This window comes from Pyxicephalus adspersus, chromosome 3 (assembly GCF_032062135.1).
Source record: "Pyxicephalus adspersus chromosome 3, UCB_Pads_2.0, whole genome shotgun sequence".
NCBI classification, from domain to species: Eukaryota; Metazoa; Chordata; class Amphibia; order Anura; family Pyxicephalidae; genus Pyxicephalus; species Pyxicephalus adspersus.
Genome location: NC_092860.1, coordinates 23,486,510 through 23,512,795, shown reverse-complemented (window position 1 = coordinate 23,512,795; position 26,286 = coordinate 23,486,510). Strand labels below are relative to the sequence as shown.

Below are 26,286 nucleotides of genomic sequence, written 5' to 3'. Positions count from 1 at the left end.
ATTTACAGTGTGAATATTTGCAGTTCATACAAGTGGCATTCTCCATTTCTTTGTTACATGGTATATATCTTTTGTATTTGCTCTGCACTGATCACAAGGCTCTTTTCATATCCCCTAGGATAGGGTGACCCCTTGCAGTATATGGATATGCCATTGTGTCCAATGATGAACATCATTTATGTTCATATATTTGGATAAACAATGTCTAATATATAACTTAAGGGTCTGAATTTAAGTATTTAGATTTCCTCTGCTTTAATAAAATTGTTAACATTATGTTCATTTACTCATGGTATTCTCTATAATCGAGGTCCATGAGTTCCATATAACATCTTATTATTGTTGAATTTCTGGTAACTCAATCCGAGAGTGCTGTAGCAGGTCTTTTATTTACAAAGTATCTATACTATAATAAATGTACTTTGATTCATACAAGAGGAGGCTGATGACTTTATAATGATGAATAAAATCAAGTTCTGGTTGGAATTGGGTCAAGTCAATAACTAACTTGGGATGAGGTTCTAGTTCATCCTTACCATGGGTATGATGAAAATTCTTCATATCTGAGATCTATGTGGCCTTTAATTCATGGCCAGCAGGATGAGAAGAACCAAAACGGAGCCATTTGGATAAGACAGCCCCCTCTCTATCAAAAGAGGGCACCTTGGTGTCAGTGTATAGGAAGCTGTTCCAGAGAAAGCTGGCAGACTGGCACACTCTTTGGATAATCCACCCCTTTGGTGCCATTGTGTGTGTTTTATTTGAGGTTAGCGGTAACTCCTAGCTGGTCTCCTGTTCATAACATGCTTTTTGTTTTTTTGCTGCAAGGTGGGTCTGGTAAAGCTTGATGCCAAAACTACCTGAATAAAAACCTTTTTTTAAAACTGCAATACATTTGATTGGGTACTGTCGTGCATAATCAATGCTAATTGCAAAAAATAAAAAATAATTCAGTAGCCAAATTGTCAATGAAAACTGTACTTTTCTATAACATCATGTACAGCTTTAAGACATCCCTCAAGCATAGTTTTCAAAAGGTGTTTTTGTATATTCAATGTTGTCCTGGGGACCATATAAAAATATCCTCTCCCTGCTGTTCATGAGTTGTTTTTTTGGCAATGCCCAGTTTTCTATTGCTTTTTTTTGGCAGTAGATTGCCAATTGCCTAAATGCCTGAATTGATGACCAAAGTTTTCTCCTATAGAACTTTCTATAGGTGCAGCTTTGCTGAGCTCAGTTAATTAAACAAGAGCAGATTTACTCATCTAGTGACAATTGATTTGCCTAAAGCTAGAGAATTAAGAAAACATAACATAACTTCAATAAACTACAAATAATTAATTCACCTGTCTATTACCTATAACAATAAAACAATGGCAAGAGTTACACAGCTTTAAGTCAATTGATTGTGTGATGAAAGTTATTAAACTATTTAATGTTGACGACATCCAGTGAAGTACATGACCCAATCTTCATAAAGCCCCTCCTTCAGTATCCAGGCAAAGCCAAAACCCCTGCCAGGCTGGTATTACAGATTACAGTAATCGTGCAGCCTGTGGGTGTTGGTCCCACTAGTGAAAAACTTTCATGAACAGTATTCTTAGCTCCACGCATAGCACCTCCTGTAATAATTCTTCTGGGAGTGTCATACTCCTATAGAACCTGTTGGTCTACAACCTAAGTTACTTTTAGAAGTTCTGCTGATTTACCAGGAAGGAACAATAGTCAGCACTAAATGGTTACACAAATATACTTAGATCAGCACTGATCGCTGTCACTGCATCTCTCACCTGCAGCAGGTAAGATCCTCATTGTAATGGCAACTCAAACCATAGCACATGCTGGAACCTTTCGGCTTTTAAAGTGCTTTAACTTGAGTTTCTTCCATTCTAGATTCACAATTATTTGTTAAATTGGTTGTTTATTTCCTTTTGCACAATGTTTATCCTGTAGATTACGTTTTACTTGATTGGATAGCCTTGGTCCAATTATTATGGAGATCTTTAGATTGCTATTGACAGATGGTACAGTCATATCTGATTTGGTGTTCTGTACTTTAATTAAATTAAAAGTAATAGACATTTCTGGAATTTTTTATAGCCTAATTCAAATTTTACATTAACCAAGGACGTCCTTGACATTCTTAGTTAGGCTGGATCTTAAATATGACATATTTTGAAATATATTTGAATTCAATTGACATTTTTGAGTTTTACTAACTGTACAAGAACTATGAATGCCAATATGATAGTATTTGATAAAATAAAAAATGTAATATAAGATAAAAGAAAATGTGATATGATGAGAAATGGTCCTGTAACAATGGCAATCTATGGCAGTTTGTCTGTAATGTTAGCAGTTTCTAGCAATCTCTCTGTAATATGGGCAGCCTCTATTTATGTCCACACACCAGTAAATGTGTGAATGCAGGATATCAGACTTATAATATTTTTTAGAATAATAACACCAATTCTGCATAAGGTTATATTTACTGTAAATGTTATACTAACCTAGGCACATTTAAAGAATGATACAATTTGGAATAAAATTCAGTCCAACTTTCATAAAAGAATCTATTTACACAAATATGTACTTAGAAGCTGTGTTGAGAAATATTATGCAGAAATGAATGAATATGGTAATGTACCCTTGTAGGTTTATTCAATAGACAGCTCTGGAGATAACACAATGAGCCTGATTTAATAAAGTCTGGTGAAAGTAGACTATTTTGGGTGAACATGGGTGATCCAACAAACTTGGCCTAGTATTTAAAACACTTAGCATATAACAGAAATTATTTTAAGAAATCAATTCCAAGTTTGCTGGATCTTTCACGTTCTCCCATGATAGCATATCTTCTTCAGTCTTAGAGAAGAAGATATCAGGAAAAAGAGTTTAACCCAAACAATCAGAACTTACTAGTGACTTTGGTTATTGAAAAACTGTCTTGTATATATTTGCTTATACTTTGCATATTATCTGCCCCCCCCCCCCACTAAAATCAAATAAATGTATATATGCATATGCAGCATGGCTCTCAACTATCCCCATTTGGAGGGTTTATACCTCTATCTAATCTCACGTTGGTCCTTTTGGTCTCACGTTTGGATCTGATTTATATCTCTAGAAAAAAATGTACCATATAACTGGGTAAAGCATTTAGATTGCACCACACTTTCAACCCAACCATAATTGGTATATTAAAGGAAACATAGCACAGGAAGTAATAATTAGATATAAATCTGGATATTACAGAATGCACAGTAGTTTTTGGTTCATGTTTCAACATTTCACAACAAATAATTGCAGTTGCCTCATTACAGCAGCAGAATCTGGTCTATAAAAGAAATTATTAGGTATTATTATATAACAGGTCCAAATATAAACATCAGTGCATTGGGAGGACATGACTCTGATGGGTACTTATTCATCACCTGGCTATGATAGCTAGGGCTTTTTATTTATTATAGTAGCACTTGCAGGTCGTGTGGGAGAACACCAAACCTCAAAATATATCAACTGAACTACTAAAATATTCTGGCTTAATTCATGCACTTTTTTCATTTATGGTCCTTTTATTGCTATTTTCATTAACTTTGTCATAATGATGTAAGACCTACTATAGAATATAAAAAATTATATAATATTAACTATATAATGGATGTTTTTTAAACTTTGACTGCTGTTGGTTTAAAACATGTAGTGTTACTATTAAGGTATTTTGAAATAGTAAGGGTTTTAAAGGCTTTTTTTCTCAATTTTGTACATTTTTTGTAACAAAAAGACATCACCAAATAAATGAGTAAAATCACTGATTAAAAAAGTAGGAAGAAATTTTAAAGACTGATGATTAGTAACTGTAATAAGGAATAGCCACAGAGAAATACACAGATCAAACTTTATCCCTTTGATCCACATATAAATAAACAAACACTGTGTAACAATAGTGTTGTTAAATTGGAATTCTCAATTGCACTTGCAGACAAGATCTTTCTGTGTCATTTTGCAGCCACTCCTTTAATACAAAACAAGTCTCAGCTGTCATTTTGACAGCCAGGATTCACTGATAAAAGCCGGGGGTGTGGTGGCGGGGTACAGGGAGCAGAGTATAGGCAACTTGACCAAATACTTAAAGAATACTAAGAAAAATGCATCTCCTCTCTCTTTTGTGTTGCTTTGTACAATTAAAACTACATATAAATAATAAATCCAAAGGCAAATAGTTAAGATATGTTTATAGGGGATGTTTTATCTTTTCAAGCTTGCTAACTGGACAGTGAGAGAGCAACCATAGAGAGATGAGGCCATCTCTGTGGTCCTTTCTTCTATCATCATGTCCATTGTCAATACGTTTGCATGCAGTACCCTTGATTGGATCCTAGATTTGTCGTTTGATCAAACAGACATTACAAAAGGCTGATACCAAATCAAATTCTCTCTGTTTGTAAATATGTATTGATGAACACAGAGCTGCTATGCCTTGTGTCCTATATCTTCCTGGAAGAAAAAAAGAGTATTAGTAGACCCGTGGACTGTTGATGGGGAAGACACCAAAACAGAAGTATGTCAATGGAATTACGGACAATGGGGGTTTAACCAGAAGGACCAAAAGCAGATTATTAGGGGAGACAGTCTCACAATGTCCTGAAATAGTGGAGGTGACACTAGGGATGTGATAAATGGCCCAGGGCTTAGATGAAAGTTTAGGAAATAAAAGGGGCAATGTAGCTGAGATCACTATTGGACACCAGACAGTGGGTATATATATATATATATATATATATATATATATATATGGGATATATGTAATATTTGGTGTGGTACATTGAATAAATGCAAAGGGCTGTTCGACATGCATTTAATGCTGTGGGAACATTCTAAGGCATTGGATTTAGGCTCCAATCTCTGTGGAGGTGCGAGTTCATATCTCACCATTGCCAATCACAAGCTTTTAAGGTTTATCTCTTTCCTCACAAACACGGGTCAGGAAGGTGACCCTTGTGGCTTCTGGATCTGTTCAAGTTGGTTGTTCCAGTTTGACCCAGGGTGTTTCCCCCCTGTCCAAATTATGGACAGTTCTCCGACCCTGACATGGCTGGCTGGAGCAAGGCTCTGCCTAGGGGAAAAGCGTTAGGATTACAGCCGCTGACAAGGCCATTTCTCCCACACACTCTCAAGCAGCGACAACTCTTTTGGGGGTCCTTAAAAGATAAGGAAGCAAGATTCTCAATAAGCAAGCCGCCTTTGTTTTATGACTTTATCCTTCAGATCGGTAAGAACATAGTCGGCAGGATTTGAACCTGCACGGGGTCCATCGCCCCTGACCACTCAGCCACAACTACCTGCTAATTGCTGCCTCTGCTTCCCGATCCTGAGAGTGTAGGGGGTAGGAGTGGAGCCTGTACAGAGAGAGCCTGATGGATTTCTCTACGTTCCTCATCCAGGTCACCCTGACACAGACAGCTGTGTGCTTGAGGATAGCATGGCCAAGCAGTCTAAGGTGCTGGATTAAGGCTTCGGCCTCTTCGGGGCTGTGGGTTCGAATGCCATTGCCACGCTTTTCTCTTTCATTGCAAAAATCATAAAGGCCGAGTATGTTGTGACCTTAGTGCTTTGTAACAGTGGATGAGGGATTAACATACAAAAGCAGTGGCATGGCAGGATAAGATAAAGATTATGATCATAAATAAATGATTCACAAATTTTACTATTTCTTATGTTTTATGAGTTTTATGAGGGATTAGTATAAATTTACTGCTTGCGCAGGGGTACCTTAGACTCCAATTCATATTTTAAGGTGCTCTACCCACTTTTATTCATTCCAACCACATAAACATAAAATATCATCCATGGTTTTCCTTTGCAGGGGATCAGTATGATCAAAAAATTAAAGTGTAGCCTCCTGCCGTTCTCTTACACACTCACACCAGATCTAAATTTTTGGGAGGCCCCTTACATACAGTCCCGAACCGCTTGGCCCTAGTCTCCAACGCCATCCCTGTCTCAAATACACGCTCCCTTTATTCATCAGCTATGTGCTTCCAGCCACTTTTTATTTGTGGCCTGGGAGAAGGTAGAAATGTTTGCCCTACCAAATTCTTCCATTACACTTCAGATCTGAACTGAATCCCAAATAAGAAGCTGTAAATCTGCACAATCACTTGATGCTTCTTAATACCCTCTGAATTTAGCATCACATATTTCATTTAACTACAGTATGTAAAAAAATATTTAAAGCCCTGAATAACGGGTAACAAATGTCTTCTCTAAATAATGATGAAGCCTAACGTATTAATAACCCCATTTCTTAAAATTTTATATAGGCTTCAATATGTTCATTTACTTTCAGACCGAAGCTAATTTTAAGATTTTAATGACCTAATATATGGTTTCTATGTGCGTAGCTAAATTCTATCCTCGTGCTTTGGTTTGGTTGTGGTTAGCTGGCCACTATGCTTCACGTTTGGTGGGAATGCACTAAAGTGAAGAAATTCTGGAGAAGTATCTCTAATCCTAGTACATCAAATGTTTAGTTATATCTTCCTAGCACCTAGAATGATTGTTGCCACACATTGGAAAAACCTAATTGCGTTAGACCTGGCAAACATAAATAAACTAGGTGGTGATTAAAGACATCTTACATCATTTTCATACAATGTGAGATCTGTGGATCCATTATCTATCAGGGACACGCTAGGATAAGGTTAGCTAGTTCTTTTAGTATTTAGATTTCCCATTTCTTCTTCCTGGCTAAGCGAGAAAAAAGATTTCACAGTCCCTTATTTCTGAGGTTTCCTCATGTTGAGAACATTTAATAAGCAAGTCAACTAACAATTATTCTTCTGGTATGTATGAGCAGGGTTCTTCCTTATGCTCATTCTTGCTCCCCTTTCAATGAATCTTTATTTTTCTCTCCTTTTGTTATCCACCTGTCTCTATAGAATTTTTTACAGGTTGATATTCAAAAATCCGGCCATTGATAATTCGGTTTTCAAATTTACACTTTTTTCTGGAGGCGCCGTTTATGTTTTGATGGCTCTGTACTCCTGAATCAGCTGTTGGGTTTTGCTTGCACGAGCTTTCCTTCTCATTTATTTGCTGCTGGATAGCCCCATTATGGATTCAGCATCTATTTAAAGGACTGTACAGGTAGTCATTTTCTGTTAAATATATACAGCATATATACCTGTAAAAAATCCGGAATTTTCGAAAACCCGCCACTCCTCAGGTTGCCAGATTTTTAAATGTCAACCTGTACTTTATAAATACTTTTTAACTCTGCTGCTTTCATTAAAATAATATCTGGTTATCCATTCTGAGAAATGCCATGTGTCCATCACTGGAGATGTCCTATGTGGAAATATGTGCAATTTATGGAGATTTAACAATGCTGGAAAAACAATAAATATTAATATATATAATATTTGTATGTTTTGGCAATTGTTACCATTGGAAATCAAACAATCAATCACAGTGTATAGCTGTGCCATAGAGAACCAATGAGACTGCCATGTCCCAATGGACGTATTGTTCATTGGCCACAATATTACGGCTGGCATTGCATGCATCACTGCTGCACAGTTCTCTTAGGTAGCCTGGCTGTTGATAGGTTTCCATTACTTGTGGTTCTTTGAAGGTTAACAGGACATGCTGGGATTTACATTGTCATAAAGAATAGAAAATTAATAACACTGTCCAATCTGTTTTGATGCAGACTTAAGACCACATTGCCTGATTATGTCTTTAGAAGGACATATCCATATTTGTTTGGACATCATATAAGGACAGTGAGTTCTTTCCGGGCAGATGCTGGTTCAGAAATGGCAGTCATATAAATCTTACTTCCTGTGAAGTTATTGGTTGTATGTTTTAAATACTGTATCTATTGCAGTCAGATCACTGGGGGTGTGATGGCTTTTGAAAATGCTTCTTCTGATGTCAAGGATGATTTTGTTAATGATAACATAAGGAAACTTTCCACATAACAGTTGGCACCAAAATAGGTATGCCCATTGTAAGGTGGCCTTTGTATGTCTGGGGAGAACTGGTAAATCTTGGATTACTAATCCAGTCCTCCCACAGGGGCACAAACAGGCAGAAATTATTTTGGATACAAGCCCCTTAACTTGTTGGAAGATCAGAACAGGTAAATATGTGAACAGATGAAGCAAACACTAATATAAATGGAGTTTGCCATGTGCAAAGCTTTATACCATCGAAAAGGGGGGGGCATACACTGTTCACAATTTTTATTATGTTGTTTGATATGTTCAACTGAAACACTGAAACCAATAAAAACTTTGTTGATTGATTGAGGGGGAGAGTGTAAGTCTATTGATAGTCGTAAAACTATTGACTGCATGGAGCAAAACAAAGTCAGTGTTTTCAACGATATTCAATGAGAGTTCTGCTAAAATCTGATCGATATTGAAAGGTGTAAGGCTGTAATCTAGGTAAGTGATTGATATCAGGGAGAAGAGACCATTTACTTGATCCTAGGAACATCTGTGTATGGCCACCAGTTAGCTACATACACATGCTACATGATTGTTGCCCAAGATGAACTGTTGGGATCGTCTCAGGTGAAAATCTAGTACGTGTACAGCGGTCCCCTGATGTCATTCACCCGCCACTGAAAAGAAAAATTGTTTCCAGAGACAGAAATCTAATATCTGTACAAGGCTTTAGTCTGAATACACACTTGCAATTATAGTTGTTGGAAAGCATCTTTCACGATCCTTTCCAATGACTAAGCAATGCACAATGCATGAATGAGTGCTGTACATACAGCGCCATTCTGCTTTACGGAGAGGGGAGGGGGAGAATGATGAAGCGGCAACCTGCTGCGCGCTCTCCTCCTTCCCTTGCATTAGGATCGTTCGTGGTCCATCGTGGTCCATGGACGATGGGCGCTGGATGCCAGATTCTTGTCCGATATCGGCCCCGAGCCGAATATCAGGCGAGAGCCATTGAACGTGTATACATAGCTTTAGTCTGGTCAGTCAGTGTGTAAACAATGGGGTTTCCATGTGGCTGACTGATATTACCATTAGATGCCTTCAATATAGGAGAAGCATGGGTAAGGTAAGCTGTAATGAGCACTTCTGATATTGGAAATGCTTGTTACCGGCACTGTGAGTTTCCTAATCCACTCACATATGTCATATATGGTCATCAAAGGAGTGGCATCAGCTCAAGTCATTTACTACAAGCCAATGAAAGGGGATATAGGCAGCAATATATCCATCACAATGTCTTTTATTGTGCGTTGCAAAACGCTACATTAACACAGCACAATTCTTTTAAGAAAGCCCTAACACAGGAGAATATGGTCCTTTCTATATTTTTTAGCTCAGTGAATTTACATCATGTGTTGGTGCACTGGCTCTGTAGATGGTTTTGTTGTATGACTTTGGGCAATAATCTAGCTGCCCTTGGAAACACCCATATGCTCAGATAATTCCATTCAAGTGCATGCTTTATACTAGGTCATCTAATATATACCTATTTGGTTTTTGGTGCTGTAAAGTGTCTGCGCCACACTTCAACATCATCAAACAGGTGTGTGGCCACAGTGGTACTGTGACATCCAAAAATAGTAAAAAGCCAACATTTAAAAGTAGAAGCTTTGGTGTTTTTAGGTTTTTATTTTTATCTGTATCCCTGGTGGTCGAGGGAGACGGAAGGATATCTTCCAATATTGACCCCTCTTTCTCTGACCTTTAAGAATGGAAATTTCTCCAATGAGACAAATTGTGGGTTATATTTTAAACAAAAGTGATTTGACTTTATTTGTTTAAAGCACTGCATAATATGTTAGTGCTAAATAAATACATAATACTAGTAATAGGCTTGCAACACCGTCACAAAGGCAACTGTATCAATAGGGTTACTGGCATCAAAGACTGTGCCAAGCATATGTTGTATTTCCCCTCTTATGGGCAGCTTCTGGAAGCCCACTTTAGTCTTCTTCTTCACAGGATGGATAGTGAAAAAGCCTTGCACTAATTCTGCTATGTGCACATTAACCTTTGGCTCCCAGAAGTTCTCTTCGGATCTTTCCATTTATTCAGTCAGATATTGGATGTTGCCACACATCTACCTGCAAATAGTAATGGGCCAGACTTCATGTTCCCCTAAATGTTTGTTCACTACTGAAACATGAAGGATGGGGTGAATATTAAAGGAATCAGGCAAACAGTTTTCCTTAACAACAAACTTCAGTATTAGACCACAGGCACTGAAAGCATTTGACAAAACATAATCAAATTTCAAAATTTTCCAGGAGGAACCCTCATTGGTTGCTGGGAGGCTACATGAGTCCTTTGAACTTCCATAAGAATGGATGTGGTCACTACACACAATACAAAATTATGTTTTACAAAATATGTGTAGTAGATTGCCACACACCTAACATTCGTTTCTAAGATCTCGAAAAGCAAGCCACACAACCTCAATTCTGGTCCACCCGTATCTAATAGTTTTTAATCACACCCATTTCTTGTAATAAAAACGTGTCTCAGTTAAAGCACATGGACTATTCTATTAAAAAAGGCACACCTGGGAGGTGTCATCTCAGAGATAAAGAAGTACGCATGACTACCGGGAGTGGTGTGCAAGGTTATTCTGGTGAGATAAGGATTTTTTTTATAGAAGGAAGTGGGCTCCCATCACCAACCTCCTATTGCTGGCTATCATACTAATCCAGTGGGGTCACTATTCAAGATTTATATTTATTGCAAAATGTTTTCCTCCAAAAACACTGAGGTTAGTTGGAAACGGCCCGGCAATTGGCATTTAGCAGTGGCAGCTTTTTATTATAAGTATCTCTAGCGAAAACTATATATGTTAGATATGCTTTAAAGCACCAGTAAGGCCTCACTTGGAATATGCAGTCCAATGTTGGGAACAAGTTTACAAAAAAAGATTATGTGGAAATGGTCAGATTGCAAAGAAGGGTAAATACAGTAATAGGAGGTATGGAAGAAATACAGTGAGGAAAGATTAGCTGAACTATATTGTATTGAAATGTATTCTCCGTTGGGAAGAGACATGTAAGGAGATCCACATAGTGTTCTTGGTGAAAAAAATTTCACTTTCAGGTTTTTGAAAAGGACAAGGGGGTACTCTTTATGTCTGGAGGAACAGAGATTTAATGTCCCCTGATAGACTTTCTTCGTAAGAGTTGTGAAAATGTGGTATAGACCAGTGGTCCTCAACCTTGCACCTGCACGGACTCTGAACCATGCATGCGTAGGGAGCCGTGTGTCATTTAAGGAGTGACGTCATGAAGCCAGAACCTGCCCACTCTCCAATCGCATGTCTGGGCCTGCAATGGGAGAGTGGAAGGGTTGTGTCCAGAGACACAACCCACCCACCGTCCTGAGTCTGCGATGCGTACTGGAGACATAGTTTGCGGCTCTGGCCGGTGCGCCCCCCCAAGCGAGGTCCTTCTCCTGACACTGCTGGCCAGAGCTGCGGCCCACCTGGGGGTTGGGGACCCCTGGTATAGACTCATTTAATATATATTAAGTTAATATATTAAAATTAAAGTAATGTATTTTTTCCTGAAAGCAAAAACATATTTGGCTATTAATTTTTAAAAGCAAAAGCACACAAGACTGCAAATATTTACATATGCATATTTAACTGTGACTAATATGTTTGTTCTTTCTTGCCTTTAGAGCAGCTGTAGGCATAAAGTTCTGAATTCGCTAGTTTTTAATTCACATATTTATTTAGTTTTTTTAATGGTCTCCATTGAGAGTTCATCTGAGTTCGGCAAGAACAAGACCTCGTGGCGAATCACAAGGCTGTTCTCGCTTACATGTTCTGTAAATGAGAAAGGTCTGATTCGCTGCGAGATCTAAATACAAATTTTGCTCACTCATCCCTAATTGTATACGGACATTGTTTTTTCTCTCTGTATGGCATTGCTGTCATTTTAGTGAAAATTCTCTTCTTGGCTAGAGTAACAATTTGTTTTTATTTGGATCCTGGGATTAAAACATTTAGGATCCCCTGGTGTAGTAATCCAATGAACAGAATAGACAAAACAAAAAGTCTATATACTAATGGAAAGATTAGTTAGACCTAATTAAGTGTTAATGGTGGAAAAAGTTTTATTAAAGTGTTTTGCTTTTTGTTTTTACAATGGCATGTTTCCTGGAACTAACATGTGCAGATTAAAGGACATCATTGATTTGTACATAACCACTCATTATGAGTCAAAGGTACAAGCACCCGCTGATACAGCAGGATTAGGTTGTCAAACTTCAGATGACATTGTAAGAGTCGCTCCCTTGCCTTTGGGGTGGCCCGGCTTATATAAGGACTATAGTCATACTACAATATGAGTTGGTATTCCTATGGTTACTAGCCATATACAGTATATGCTGGTATTTGGCTGTGTTCTCTGATTCTTTAAAATGAAAATACAGTGGAACACGTGTTTACTGAGAGAGAACAGACAATACTGGTCAATAGTTCTTTTCTCTCAGCTAGCCTTTTAGGCAATATTTCAGGTCCTCTTGATGCAGGATTATTTTGTCACATATACAGTATAGGATCATTTAGTCCTTGTACATACATTGACTGATTATAATGATAATATAGAGATATACACATATACAGAATACATATAATATATTATATTATGCCTGAGTGCATTTTTTTAAATAAGGTCTATATAGTAATATTCCCCCATTACTTAAACCTATGTGTTGCTGTGCAATAATTTTAAATAACTGCTTCAGTTGAGTGTATGCAAGCATCCTCCATACCTGCAAAGAACAGTAAGGCCGTAATGCTGGGTGATCCTGGCACCGCCACATTGTTACACTGCCATGTTTTCAGCCTTACTGATGATAATAATACCTTATATTACATATGATAAAACACTGCATAAACCCCATTGCTACACTGTTACTGTAAGCCTGTTTCCTGACTATTTGTATATGTGTCCTCAACTAATAGTTTTAAAAAAACTTTCATTCATCACCGTACCTCTAAACTTGGAGAGATTTTTTTTTTTAATATGGATCTGTATAGAAAATATCTTTCAATGTTGGAAAAAATGTTCATATCACTGTACTTTACTTTAAAAACCTTTACATTTCTTTACAGTGTCTGCTGTAATGATGGCTTCAAATATCAGGACTTCAGTTCTCTTACATTTTGCTTTTTTTTTATTATTATATTAGACTCTTGGCAGCTTTCTAAGCTGTTAGAAACCAGACAAAACCCATCTCTGGCTTTGCAATAAAAGCTAATAGGGAGGTCAGGAATGGCTTACCTTAGGGCCATTCATGCTTTGTGAGATTTGTGCGTTTGTGTGATGCAGCACCAATATTTCTTAGAGGTACACCAACTCGGGGCTGTTTCAACAAACATGCATTGCAGCGGACCTGTTCACTGCTTGTTTAGAAATTGCTATTCATTTATTGATAGCTTAAGGTCCATAGTCTGGGAACAGGTACACTATAAACAGACCATACAATTTTGGCCATTCACATAATAGACACATTTCCCATGAAGAATTCTCTTTACCTGTAACCATGACTTTAATATCTGATTTGCAGGTCAATTTGGAAACGAAGTTGTCTTTCTCCAGTTCATCATATGATATATTCATCTGCCTGTCAATTGCAAACTGCAAAATACCTTATTAATAATTGTCAAACTTTCTTGGAACAAACTTTAAAGAAAGATCTAGTTTTGCTTACCCTCCCAACCTGACTTCTTTCCATCTCCAGCAATCCTTTTCAGGCAGAACAACATTTTGCCATTCTGCCTATTTCCCGTGAGCCCAGCCCGTCACATACATGCATGTCATCACACAGGCCTCACATTATCCAGGACTGAGCACTACTTAGTCCTTGAAGAATGCCACTTTCTGTTACAGGAAGAGTAGAAGGTGCTGATGATACCATTGGACAAGGTAGAAGGCTGCTGGAAAATTGGATGCATTAAATTTATTACAGATTTGCAGCTTAGATGGCCAGAAAAAAAGGGGAAAGAAAGCGTGTTCTGCACCTCTCCCTGTACCATACCAGACCCCATATATTATCTTAACATTCTCTATCTGTAAATTAGATAATTTATTAATGCACATTACATGCAGATTCTTTACCGGAATGTTTAGGTGAATGTCAGATTCACTGCTTTATGAAAAGACTTTCTAAATTGCTTTCTAGCATATATTATATTAGGTAGTTACTCATATGAAAATATTGAAGCCAGATACAACCAGGGAATTAGTATTTTCAGAAAGTGCTCACTATTGGCAATAGAGGTTTACTTTAAAGCTGAACTCCAGCCATACATTTGTCTTATTGTACACTTAATAATCTCCAGTGCTAAAAGTGATTAGTGCGAGTTCCCTGCTCATTATGGCTTCCACAAAATAAGCATTACAAGCTGCAGTAGGCATCTTTAGCCCAACTCATTTCATGACTGATGAACTAGAAGTATCCTCTAACCCATTTCTCCCGGCCCTCCACGTTTAGCTATTTGCTTCTTCTTCTGACCGTCATTTAGTCCCAGCTTAATGTGTGGAGATTCCCTAAGCCAGGGGTCGGCAAACTCCGGCCTTTAGGCTAGATACGGCCTAGCCGGTAGTTCGTTCCGGCCTAACGTCCCCTGGCTGATCCAGCCTAATGCCAGCAGATCGGACAGGGGGCGTTAGGAACTACCGGAGCCGCCCCCTTGCAGTTGCCCCCCTATTTACCGCGGCCCGCGGTAATACTTCGGCCGCGGTAAATAGGGAAAGCTACCTGAAGGTAAATCCCTCTCCTCCACAATGCATACGGAGGAGAGGGATTTCACTTCAGGGGGTGTTCCCTGGTGGTGAGCGGAGCCATTAGGGCGGGACTCAGAGTCTGGCCTAGTGTGCTCCCGCCCACCCCATAAATGGCCTAGTGGCTATAAAACTTTGCCGACCCCAGCCCTAAGCTGATCAATAGAGGAGTTCATGTTTTCTGATACAGTGTGTGAGATGCCAGGCTGTGGGTATGGAAATTTCCTGCTGGTAAACATGAATGGAATCACAAAGGTGCAACAAGTCAGGGAATAATAGGGTTCTGAAATGTTTGACACATATGGTAGTACTATGTGCCTGCACAGCACAGACATAATACAAAGAAGCCAACGTTGTGATTTATTGTACTGTCTGGCAGTGGTAAAAGATTTCAGAACTAATTTTTAAGTTTAGTAAAAACTGATTGGAAATCGAGCTCAGCATTGGTAAAAGGTCTGCCCGTAGTTCAGTGTTGTTGAGAAAGGTGTGTTATATCTCTGAAATAGCTGAGTGGCTGTAGTACACTGAGCACTAAAGCCTCCCTGTCATTTTCTGCATTGATATGTCCTATGCCACTCACTGTTTACTAGTCAAAGAAAGTGTCAGAGACTACCCTGGCTCCTGAGGATAGATATTTTGTGGTACAGGACTCTACACAAGGGGAGGAGAATGAGGTTTGAGCATTCACTAACGCACATGTTCAGGTTTAAGCTCTATGATAGCACAAGAAACGGTTAGACAATTTGTTTATATTGCTGCTTTTGTCCCTGCTGGGAAATATATCCTTTTTTTTGTACTGGTGGCCATAGTAACAAAGGCAGAAAGTTACAAGAAGTTAGGGGAATCCTTCAAATGAGATCACCCGTTCCAGAGACAGATAGGAATTTGCTTGGAGAGCTTTCCTCTAATTTCCTGTTGCACCCGCATGACAGTAAGTTGTCCCAGCAGGATACAGGGGTTAACACTGTACCCTATCTGCAAAAAAAATGAACGATGAATAACTGCAGTTCCCTTTTTACATCTGCACATATAGGTTTGTTCTACCGGCTATTAAGATAAATATATGAGACATCGGGGAATTGGTGTTGATGCATATATAACACAACAAGGCAATACTCTGTGACTATAGCATTATCAATCACAGGCCAGAGGTCTTTAAATGTCATTGACATTTTGTTAAGAACTGAAAGTTATGACCTGTGACCTTTTCAGAATTCTGCAGGAGATTTATCCGACTTATTTGCATTTAAATTAGATGACTGGTCTTCTGTTAATTAAAATGGCTACAGCTGTTTCCACTGTGTTAACCCCTTCTTTTCTCCCCTTTTTTTCTATGGAACAATGCCAGAAAAGATTTAGTACATAAAGTTCTTTGAGGTCAATAAGAGAAAATGGCCATTAAGATGGAATTAACTGTACATAAATCTCTTTACAGTTACTTGGTAATGACTTAGATATGGAATCTGAGCGTCACTGGCCAATCCACTAAATGTATGACTTGATTAAGGGATGTAGGTTAAATTTTTCCTTTCTTTTCTTCCAGGACAATCAAGGGAAAGATGGGCAGCACAAAAGCAGCCCCAGAAGAATTAGAAGTGCCACCCTACGTAAATCAAGATAACAATGTGCCCCATGCGTTACGCCAAGATGCCATTCCCCTTCCTAACACAGATGCCTCAACTTTGGCCTCTTCAGTGGTCCAGATGGAAATGCCTACTCTAAACCCTGTGCCAAGCAGCCCAACAGCTCACAATGAAGTCTGGAAGAAGGGAGGCCGCTTGTTGTCTGCACTGCTGGCCATTAATGTTGGTTTAATAGCTTGTGTTCTTGTGAGCAGTGGTTCCTTAGAACACGTTGTGGTGCAGGACACAGAAGTCCTTGCTTTCCTTGTTATCCTAATGCTGCTCTCTACTTTCTGGATGATATTCCAATTTTATTTCTCATGTCGAAAAAATGCAGTTCTCTATAAAGATTCCCATGCAGGACCCGTGTGGCTGAGAGGTAATAAGTCTACAGAAATCAAACTAAGTAGAAATAATGCATTGCTATTGCCACTTTTGCCTCTGTTTCTCCTCCTTCTTCTCCTCCATCTGCATTTGCTCTACACTTACCACTAATATAACTCCTAATATTACTACTCATACAATCATTAGCGAAATGAAGGTAATAATAATTAATTAACTGTATACATTAGTCAAGTCTCCCAATGTTTCCTACAGCAGTGGTTGCCAATCTTTCCAAACCTACGGACCAATAAACTTACAGGCTCTGAACCGCTCATGAGCGGGGAGCCATGTGTCATTCAAAGAGGAAGAAACTTCCCCCAGAGTGACTTCTTGATGCCAGATCCTGCCCACTGTCCGAGCCTGCGATGCATACGGGGACATGGTCCGCATCTGGCCAGTGCGCTCCCCAAGCGGGGTCCTTCTCCTGACGCGCTGCCCGGAGCCGCGGATCAATAAAATTCTTGCAGACCACCGGTTCGCAACCGCTGTCCTACTGTGTTTACAGAACTAGACTGTAGTACTGTACAGATGATAGATTTTCATGAATCAAAAATCCGCAAATCTGGCATTTGTAAAGTTGCCCATGACATTGTTTGATGATCCACCCTACTGGATGAAAACAATCAATACTGTTTCCAAATAAGGAGGACACAATGGCCCTGATTTATTAAAGCTCTCCAAGACTGGTAAAGTTAGACATTTATGGGAGGACCTGAGTGATCCAACAAACCTGGAATGAAACTTGTGTCCTCATGAGACATGTATATCAAACTCATGCCGTCTGAAATCTTGTTAGTTTGTTACATACTTTACAGGGGGACACAGCACCATCTAGCAGTGTGAGCAAAAATTGAGATTCTTTTTCTGATTTTCAGGTAAAAGAATCTTGGTTTATACTCAAGTATACATATATCACCATTTACTGGTGGCCAACAATACAGTAGAAAGGAGCATTTAATAGAAAATGGCCAATCATTATCACCTCAAAAGCACAGAACATCTTACTTTTAAAAAGGGAGGAAAATATAAACAGACTGAGCCCTTGTGATTTCAATTTTCCCCTTTAAAATTTTCACACAATGGATGTATTTATTTACAGTGCTTTTATCAACATTTCTGTTGATTACTGTTATCAGTGATGGATGCATTTTGTGCCCCAGTTTTTAAAACTGTTTTATATTTGAGTACTGTGTACTATTCTTTTAGTAAACCTCATTTCTTATAAAATAAATTACTTATGAGTTTTTAAAGTCTGGGTAACAAGTAAACAAAGTTCCATATATAATTTTATTTAGCCCTGTTTATCTGCTGTCTAGATATTTATATAGATGGACAATGTTTTTCTGCATTTGACATTAATTTGTCAAATGAGAGTGAGAAGATTTCCACTTGTTTTATCATAATGGTGTAGATGAGGATTTAGAGATTTATTAGGATAAGGCATATACTGCTGATGTGTGTTCAAAGTCAAACACAGTTGTTTTTAGTCCAACAATGCAGCATGGTGGCTCAGTGGTTAGCACTCTGGCCTTTGCAGCACTGGGTCCCAGCTTTGAATCTAAGCCAGGACACTATCTGCATGGAGTTTGCAGATTCTCCCCATGTCTGCATGGGTTTCCTCCAGGTACCCTGGTTTCCTCTTACATTCCAAAAACAGGCAGTTAGGTTAATTGGCTTCCCCCAAAAATAGTCCTTAGACTGTATTAGTGACATATGACTATGGTAGGGACATTAGATTGTGAGCCCCTTTAAAGAACAGTTAGTGTCACGACTATGGACTTTGTACAGCACTGCATAATATGATGGTGCTATATAAATACTGTGTAATAACAATGCATTGTGTATGCAGTTAAACAAACATTTTTTAAATGGAAAAATATGAATTTGACAACAAACCTAACTACATACTGTAAGCTCAGAGCAGGTATTTAGCCTTTTGTTTCTGCACCACCATCTCAAACTCCACTGTGTATGAGGGACACTGTAGTGGTTCTAGTGATTGGCAATGTTGCAACCATTAACCTGTAATTGTACATGCTAGGATTACATTTAGAAGACATAGATGTTGGGGGGCCCATACAGTGCGATCCTATATAACAGGATGACCTCTAATTGATGCTTTGTCTAGAAAGAGACACTTGCATTTCTGATAAGAGTATGATTTTATGATCTTGGCCTTGACCCTGCTGGAGAGATCTCATAATTGGCTTTAGAATGCTACCTAGGACTTTGCTGTGAGCTGAATGTTCTGGTGCCTGTATGCATGCAGAATATTCTACTAACCAAGTAGGTAAAAAAAAAATGATAAAGTAAGTAAACCTCATAAATTTTTTTTACTAGCATATATGCAAAGCAAATATTTGATCTTTATTCAAACAGTGCCTACAGATATAGGAAGTTGACATGAAATATCCATTCTATTAATCTGAATAAACTTTGGGTCGGGTGTGCAGTTTGGTATTGATCATTATGGTATCATTATGGTAAAAGGTCTCTAAGGCCCCCCAAAAAGAAGGTGGTCACTGTCTTTTAATCTAGCTAGGGATTTTAAAAGATTGACAAATTATTAAAAATTCATCACTCCACTGTAAAAGAAAATAATGTACACTTAGCAAATATTTAAAAAGATTATGTAAAAGTGTGTAAAAGAGTGGTCAACCAAGCAATTTCAGCCCGAAAGCTCAACGTTTGATATTGAAAGTCCCCAAGAAAACTGTAATGTAATGGTAGGATCTGCAGGTAACTTTTTCAACAATTGGTGTTACAGTGCATGCATATAACCTATAGTTCAGGTGTGCCAAGAAGTCATTTGTATTGAAAAAGAACCTTAGAGCAAGACTATTGTTTGCTATTGAAAACATGCGCCTTGTGGAACAATATGCTGTGGGTTAAGATTTAATCTTTGGTCACAGTAACAGTAGACATGTTGGTGTAATCTGAATACAACATTTAGGAAGAAGAACCTGTTTTCAGCTAGAAAGCATGGTGGTAGAAATGTTAAAGTTTGGGGTTGCTTTGCTGCCTAATGGTCTTGGTAGTCATTGAGTTAGATTTATTAAGGCTCTCCAAAGGATACACTGTCATCATTAAAGCTGGGTGATACAGCAAACCTGGAATGGATTTCTTCAAAGTCATTTGCTATTTGCTAGCGAATGTTTTGAATACTGGACCAGATCTATTCCTGGTTTGCTGGATCACCCAGCTTCACTGATGAAAGTGTATCTCCTCCAGCATTGGTGAGCTTTAATAAATCAGTTTGGTGGATGGAAATGTAAGATCATCAGAAATTGATCATCAGAGTTGTTTCAGAAATTGATCCTTTAAAGAGATAATGATCAAAAGTATAATTACTAACAAATAAGGCTTATAAGGAAGAATTGGAGGGTTAAAGACCGGTCATGTGGAAACCTTGAATGAACCCCATTGAAATGTTGTGGGTGGATTTAAAGTTGGCAGTTCATGGAAGGAAATGTATTTTTTCTTCAGCATTTTGCTTGGAGAAGTGGTTGACAATTTTACCAAACCATTCAGAGACAAGTTTACAAATACCACAGTAATTAATAGACGTAGTTCATAGAATTTCTGTGAAATTATTAAAAACACATAGTATTCTTCTGTTATTTAAGTATATCTCCTTTATCTGTAAAAACTGTTCATATAAAGTTCCAGTCCTTGCTTGTTGCAGTATGTTGAAACAATCAACAATTTTTTGAGGTGTAGTTACTTTATGTGAATAGTGTACTCCATAGAGTATGAGCCCTCAAGCAGAGGCCTGAATATAAAAGTAGGACTGGGTAAAGGCATGGGGAAAATATTTCTGCTGGGTTATTAAATTCTGTGGTTTCATCTCAACAAATTATTAAGGCCCACTTCAGGAACCACCATTCACATTGGGCCTGATTTATTAAAGCTCTCCAAGCCTGGTGAAGATAGACCTGGTGAAGAGAGAACCTGGGTGATCCAGCAAACCTAGAATGCATTTCTTAAAAATCATTTTAATCTAGCTGGCAAATGTTTTTAATCCATTCCAGGTGTGCTGGATCATCCATAATCTCCCATTATAGTCTATACTATCCAGTCTTGGAGAGCTTTAAAACTTGCATTGCAGTAGGAGATAGTGATGCTAGGAAGCTCTAGGAGTAAATGGCGTTTAGCAGTTAGGCTCCAGCTCAAGTCTTGGTCTGCAGCCTAAGCAAATCCTCATCTCCAGAATCCTCCGTCCGGGCTCCAGGGTTACTTCAACACCACAACCTCTGGCTCTGGCTACAAAGGTGCTCCAAAAACTGCAGTTCTAACTTGAAAAACATTCATGGCTGCTATGCTTTTCTACAATTGCCAAGTAAATGCACACAACATAGATGTCTTTCACTTGACATTTACATAATTGCATAGGCAGCACTCTGGGGATCACCATATGAAAGTAAAGGATTGACCTGGCACCATATAGGTCTCAGTTAGAGCTGGATTAAGACCAAGGAAGGTACATTTCCAGGCTAATTCCTTTTCCCCAACCCCCACCCTTCTACAAACCACCTTCCTTTTTACAATCCTATTATATTCCAAAGGGCAAATGAGTTTTAGAAGAAGGAATGTTGTAAATATTACCAGAAATGCCTTAGCAAGAAATATTTGTACCAGTATTAAGTTAAAAGAACTGGTGCTAATCTAAATAAAATGTACACATTTCTGGTGCAAAGATGGCAAAGTTATTTACAAATCAAATGAGTGTTTCTCAGTTTCAGTTTTGTACAGTTTAATGTGACACCAATACAAGTAACATGCAAAATGAATAAAAAAAAAATAATGTCTAAAAAAAGGTCAGATTTATGCACTAGGTCACTCCATTTTTCGGGTGCTCCTTGCACTGCTGCACACCTGAGTGGCCCCATGTGTTGCTTCTTTCTCCACCTCTCAGAGCTCTGCTGTGCAGGGGCTGCAAAAGGTCACATTCAGAAACTTGCATTAAAATACATACATGTAATAGTAATAATATTATTATTGATTACAGAGCTCTATTCATTTGTGCATTTCATATCTGCAGGAATTTGGCTTTAAAGCCTTTTTTCAGACATTTTGCTATATATGTACCATTGGATACTAGAAATTTCCTTTAACTTCCGGTTTCAGAGAAGCAGCAGATAAATAAATTATCTACAAAAGAATGAAAAAACATTCTAGCTACCTCTTGTTTTTGTAGCAACAACAAAAATGTTGGATTTCCCTTTACTTTTTGTTTTAGTGGCAATGGTCACACGACTAAATAAAGTGGGGAACTACAACAAAAAGTGTTCAGTGTGATGATTTTTCTTTTTAGTCAATAGAACCCTTTACATCTGCTCAAACATTTCTGCTCCAGGTCCTTGTACACCATGTTACTGATTGACTGAATTTATTGATCTCTTTAACAAAAGCCATAATGGTAATTGTATTTCTTTTCTCACAGGTGGCCTGGTGTTTTTTGGAATCTGCAGTCTGGTTTTAGATGTTTTTAAGATTGGATATTACATAAGCTATATTGATTGTGAATCCCCAATCAAACTCATTCACCCCATGGTGCAGAGTGCATTCATCATCCTCCAGGTAAATGTCTTAAGATGTCACACTTCTTGTCTTGTCTTGTTCTGCATTGCTGGGGTTGTCTTCTGGTTTACACATTGTTTTTAACCTTTTTATTTTTATACATTTTATTATCTCTTTTAGACTTATTTTCTCTGGGTGTCCAGCAAACACTGTGTTCAAATTCACACCAATATTTCCAGGTACAATTATCTATGTCGAATTTAATTTCTAGGTTTTTAAAACTCCTACCATTACTTTGTCTGGAAAAGTTCTAAACCCAAATAAATTTAAAAGCTTTAATTCCCATCTTTGCTGCAAATATTATGGAGGGAAGATAGGGGGAATAGGCAGCTATAGTAAGTCAATAATGAAATCCAAGCCCATTTTATATGCTTACAGTTGTTTTGCAGCTTTGGTTATGATTATACTTGGATATTCTGGTAGTAGTACTGATTCTGAGATGGCAACTGTCTCCTAGTTGTGCCGCTGCATTGTCACCATCCCACATTTACCCCAGGATGAGACTGCAATTAGGAGAATCAATGCACAAGGCTAACATTTATATAACAGTAATACAAGAAAGGGTGAAGATATTTTTTTAGAAGTTACCAAAACTCAGTGCTGTAGAAAATTAAACTTGATCAAGTTAGGGTTTAGATCTACATTAAACTGAATGTGCAGCACTAACCATTTTTTATTTTTGGGGGGGGGAAGAATTTGCAGCTGTGTCAAATATTGGCCCAACTAAAAGGTTCACCTTCACCTGAAATAAAATCCATTATTTGTCACTGTAATATAAATAAAGGGCAAAACAGCCATTGGGAACAACTGTTTTGGCAACAATTGTCTAAGAGAGGGTTCTCCCCACTTCAGAGAGATTTTCCCCTAACTTCCTACAGAGAAGGAGAGTTTCTCATAAATAATCCTGATGGAGGTTTACCTATGTTTAACTGTTAGTCTACTTCAACTTAGATGTTGTAACCTAAGATTATGATACCCCTACAAGGGTGCTACTGACAAGAATGAGATGTATGCATCAGTACCAAGCCTCAAAAATGAATTTGTGTGCATACTGTTTGACTTACTAAAGTATATATTATACATTTTTATATGCTTATGACATTTGTTCAAATTATTGTAATATTTATTTAAATATTATTTATTTAAATGAATAGATACTGGGTGATGTAGTTACGTGCCACCAAGAAAGCTTGAGGATTTTAGCCAGACCTAGCTAGAATTAAAGTATATGTAAACCCTAAAAATGAACTTCTCTGATCTTTTAACTATAGATATGGTCTTATGTTGGTACTTATAACTAACCTCAGTATCTGGATGGCAGCAGTAACAGATGAGTCTGTCCACCAGACTCGAGACTTGGAGGATGATTTGAAGGTGTTGACCAGCACACATGAATACCATGAACACAAAGGTATGGAGGGAACATAAAGAAGAAACAAATGGCTGAAATGGTTTTCATTATTCAATTAATTTGTGATTCTTTTTATTTTTAGATGCCGGTGGAGCACATGGTCATACCTGTCGCTGCAGTAATCATTTGTGCCACATCTTTCAGACGGGATATTACTACCTTTATCCATTCAACATAGAGTACAGCCTGTTTGCTTCAGCCATGACATATGTTATGTGGAAGAATGTTGGACGCCAGATGGATGACACCATGCCTTGCCACCGCCGTCTTAGCCCTTGCTTCTGCTTTCATAGTATTTTTGTGGGCCTCATCACGGGTTGTATAGTCATTCTTGGTGGAATTGTGGCTCTTGTTGCCTACAAGGTTAAAGTCAACCTAGCAGATAGAAGCTACAAGGCTCATATTATGTTCTATTCATTTAACATCGTGGTCCTTAGCCTTATGTCCATGGGCTCACTTACTGGGTCAATCATTTACAGATTTGACAAAAGACACATGGATGGTCAAAAAAATCCAACACGTACTTTAGATGTTGCTCTACTTCTTGGTGCAGCATTGGGCCAGTATTGTATATCCTACTATTCCATAGTAGCCATGGTGGCCACCTCACCAGGGGAGCTTCTCAATGTTTTGAATCTTCTTTACTCCCTCCTTATGATCATACAACTTACGCTACAGAATACCTTTATTATTGAAGGGCTTCATCGGGAGCCATTCAGAGATGAGGCTGCGGAGCCACCAAAAGAACTTATCTACTCAAATGAAGCCGTAGCACCTACATTGCCTGATGGAGCACCTCAGGAATCCACATTGACTGTAACCAACAATATTGAGAATACAGTGCACAAAACAGAAGATCACCCATGGAATTTAAAAAGAAGACTTGTTCAGGAAATATCCCTTTTTTTACTGCTGTGCAATGTTATAGTAAGTACTGATAATCATAACTTATTAGCTTTTCTGGCAAAATAATAACTATTTTCTAGACAGGTATTTGAGGATATATCTCCACCATAGTCTCCAACATTCTTTTAAATTGTATGTATAGCCCAACTTTTCAGTGGTTAATAAAAGTAAGAAAAGGAAGTTAAGCAACTTTGATTGACTGATTTGATTGATTGATTGACCAGATCAGCTTTAATGGGATACTATGATTCTTCTAATTAAATGAAGTACAGTTGCTTATATCTTTAAAAACAAGCAGTTATATATTTGGCTTTAGTTTTATTCTAATCTGTAAAAATTTCATCCTATGATATTATATGATGCTGTGTGCACATAAATGCCTAAACACACCTATATACTAGGAAATGCACTGTTATTTTTCATGGGCAATTCCAGACAAAATTCCCATTTATCAGGGGTACTGCTTAGGCACAGAAGTTGTCTAGACATTTTCTATATTACATCAGTCTTTCAGTCTTATTTCTAGTCCTTTCCCCAAATGATTACTGGCATGTATTGACCATATAGGCCATGCAGGATCCTGTCAAACTTTGCCGTAGGGACTACAGACGAATGGCATGCACCCTGCATTTTTTTTTCAGTACACTACAACCACCTGTCATTTGTAAAGTGCATACATCAAGTCATTCAAAATATTATTGTTTGGTGCAGTACACATACTTTTTTACTAGTGGAAGAAACTATTAGGTCTGTTCTGCCCATGTGTCAGGGCCTTTATTGTGTTGTATGTACTGAGTTTGGCATGCAAATCTCCATGTATAGTCTTGGTGTCGAGATGACGTAGCTTCCATGTCCATGCATAGAGGCTACATCTTCCCAACCTGGTCAACAGAGAAGGCCATCTCCATCAAATGGCTAGAGGGGAACATTGGCAAGTAAGTGTGGCATAATGTGCAAATATGCCTTGCAATTTTGCAAATTACAGCAAAACCCTGAGCACTAGCAGTGAGTTTACTTCGACTTAATGGAGAACATACAAATTCATTCAGATCTGTAGTAATGCAAAGCCAGAATGATAGTATAGTGAGCCATGTGGTTCTTTATGATCATCACTTCCCTCCTGCAAAGTTTTTCTTTTGCAAATAAGATATTCTAAACCACATTAGAACCAGTAAAAGGAGAATGATCTTTGTTTAGGAAGGTAAAACTAATGCTGCGACCCTTGTATAATATTATTGCTATTATGGTATATATTTATTAGTTACTGGGTATCCTAATATTTATAATTTATTGTTCTGATTAACTGTAATTACTTTAACTTGTTTTAATCAATCTTTTCACAGCTTTGGCTCATGCCAGCCTTTGGTGCTCGCCCTCAGTTAAAGAACAACCTAGAACTAAAGTTCTATGGACCCACAGTTTGGACTATAATCACTAACATCAGCCTTCCCTTTGGCATTTTCTATCGCATGCATGGAGCTGCCAGTCTTTTGGAAGTATTCAGAATGTCCTAATTTATTAAAACCTAAGAATACACAGCAGTACAAAAAATATTAAATGCGCCCGGACTATAAATTGGAGGCAAT

The 26,286-nt window shown here is 38.1% G+C and overlaps 1 protein-coding gene across 1 annotated transcript; it reads left to right on the top strand.

Annotated features, from left to right (window-relative positions):
* Positions 1–1,623: 1,623 nt before the first annotated feature.
* LOC140325855 (proton channel OTOP2-like) lies at positions 1,624–26,214 on the top strand. Its single transcript, XM_072403938.1, has 7 exons — positions 1,624–1,799; positions 16,341–16,798; positions 22,247–22,383; positions 22,504–22,562; positions 23,655–23,794; positions 23,877–24,721; positions 26,044–26,214. The coding sequence occupies exons 2-7, from the start codon at positions 16,357–16,359 to the stop codon at positions 26,212–26,214; spliced, it is 1,794 nt and encodes a 597-aa protein (XP_072260039.1). The 5' UTR covers positions 1,624–1,799; positions 16,341–16,356.
* Positions 26,215–26,286: the final 72 nt, after the last annotated feature.

Coding starts and splice junctions, on each gene's coding strand:
- LOC140325855 (XM_072403938.1), top strand. CDS start 16,357: ATGGGCAGCACAAAAGCAGCCCCAGAAGAATTAGAAGTGCCACCCTAC. Junction 16,799..22,246: donor AGGACCCGTGTGGCTGAGAG/GTAATAAGTCTA, acceptor CTTTTCTCACAG/GTGGCCTGGTGTTTTTTGGA. Junction 23,795..23,876: donor TGAATACCATGAACACAAAG/GTATGGAGGGAA, acceptor TTTTATTTTTAG/ATGCCGGTGGAGCACATGGT.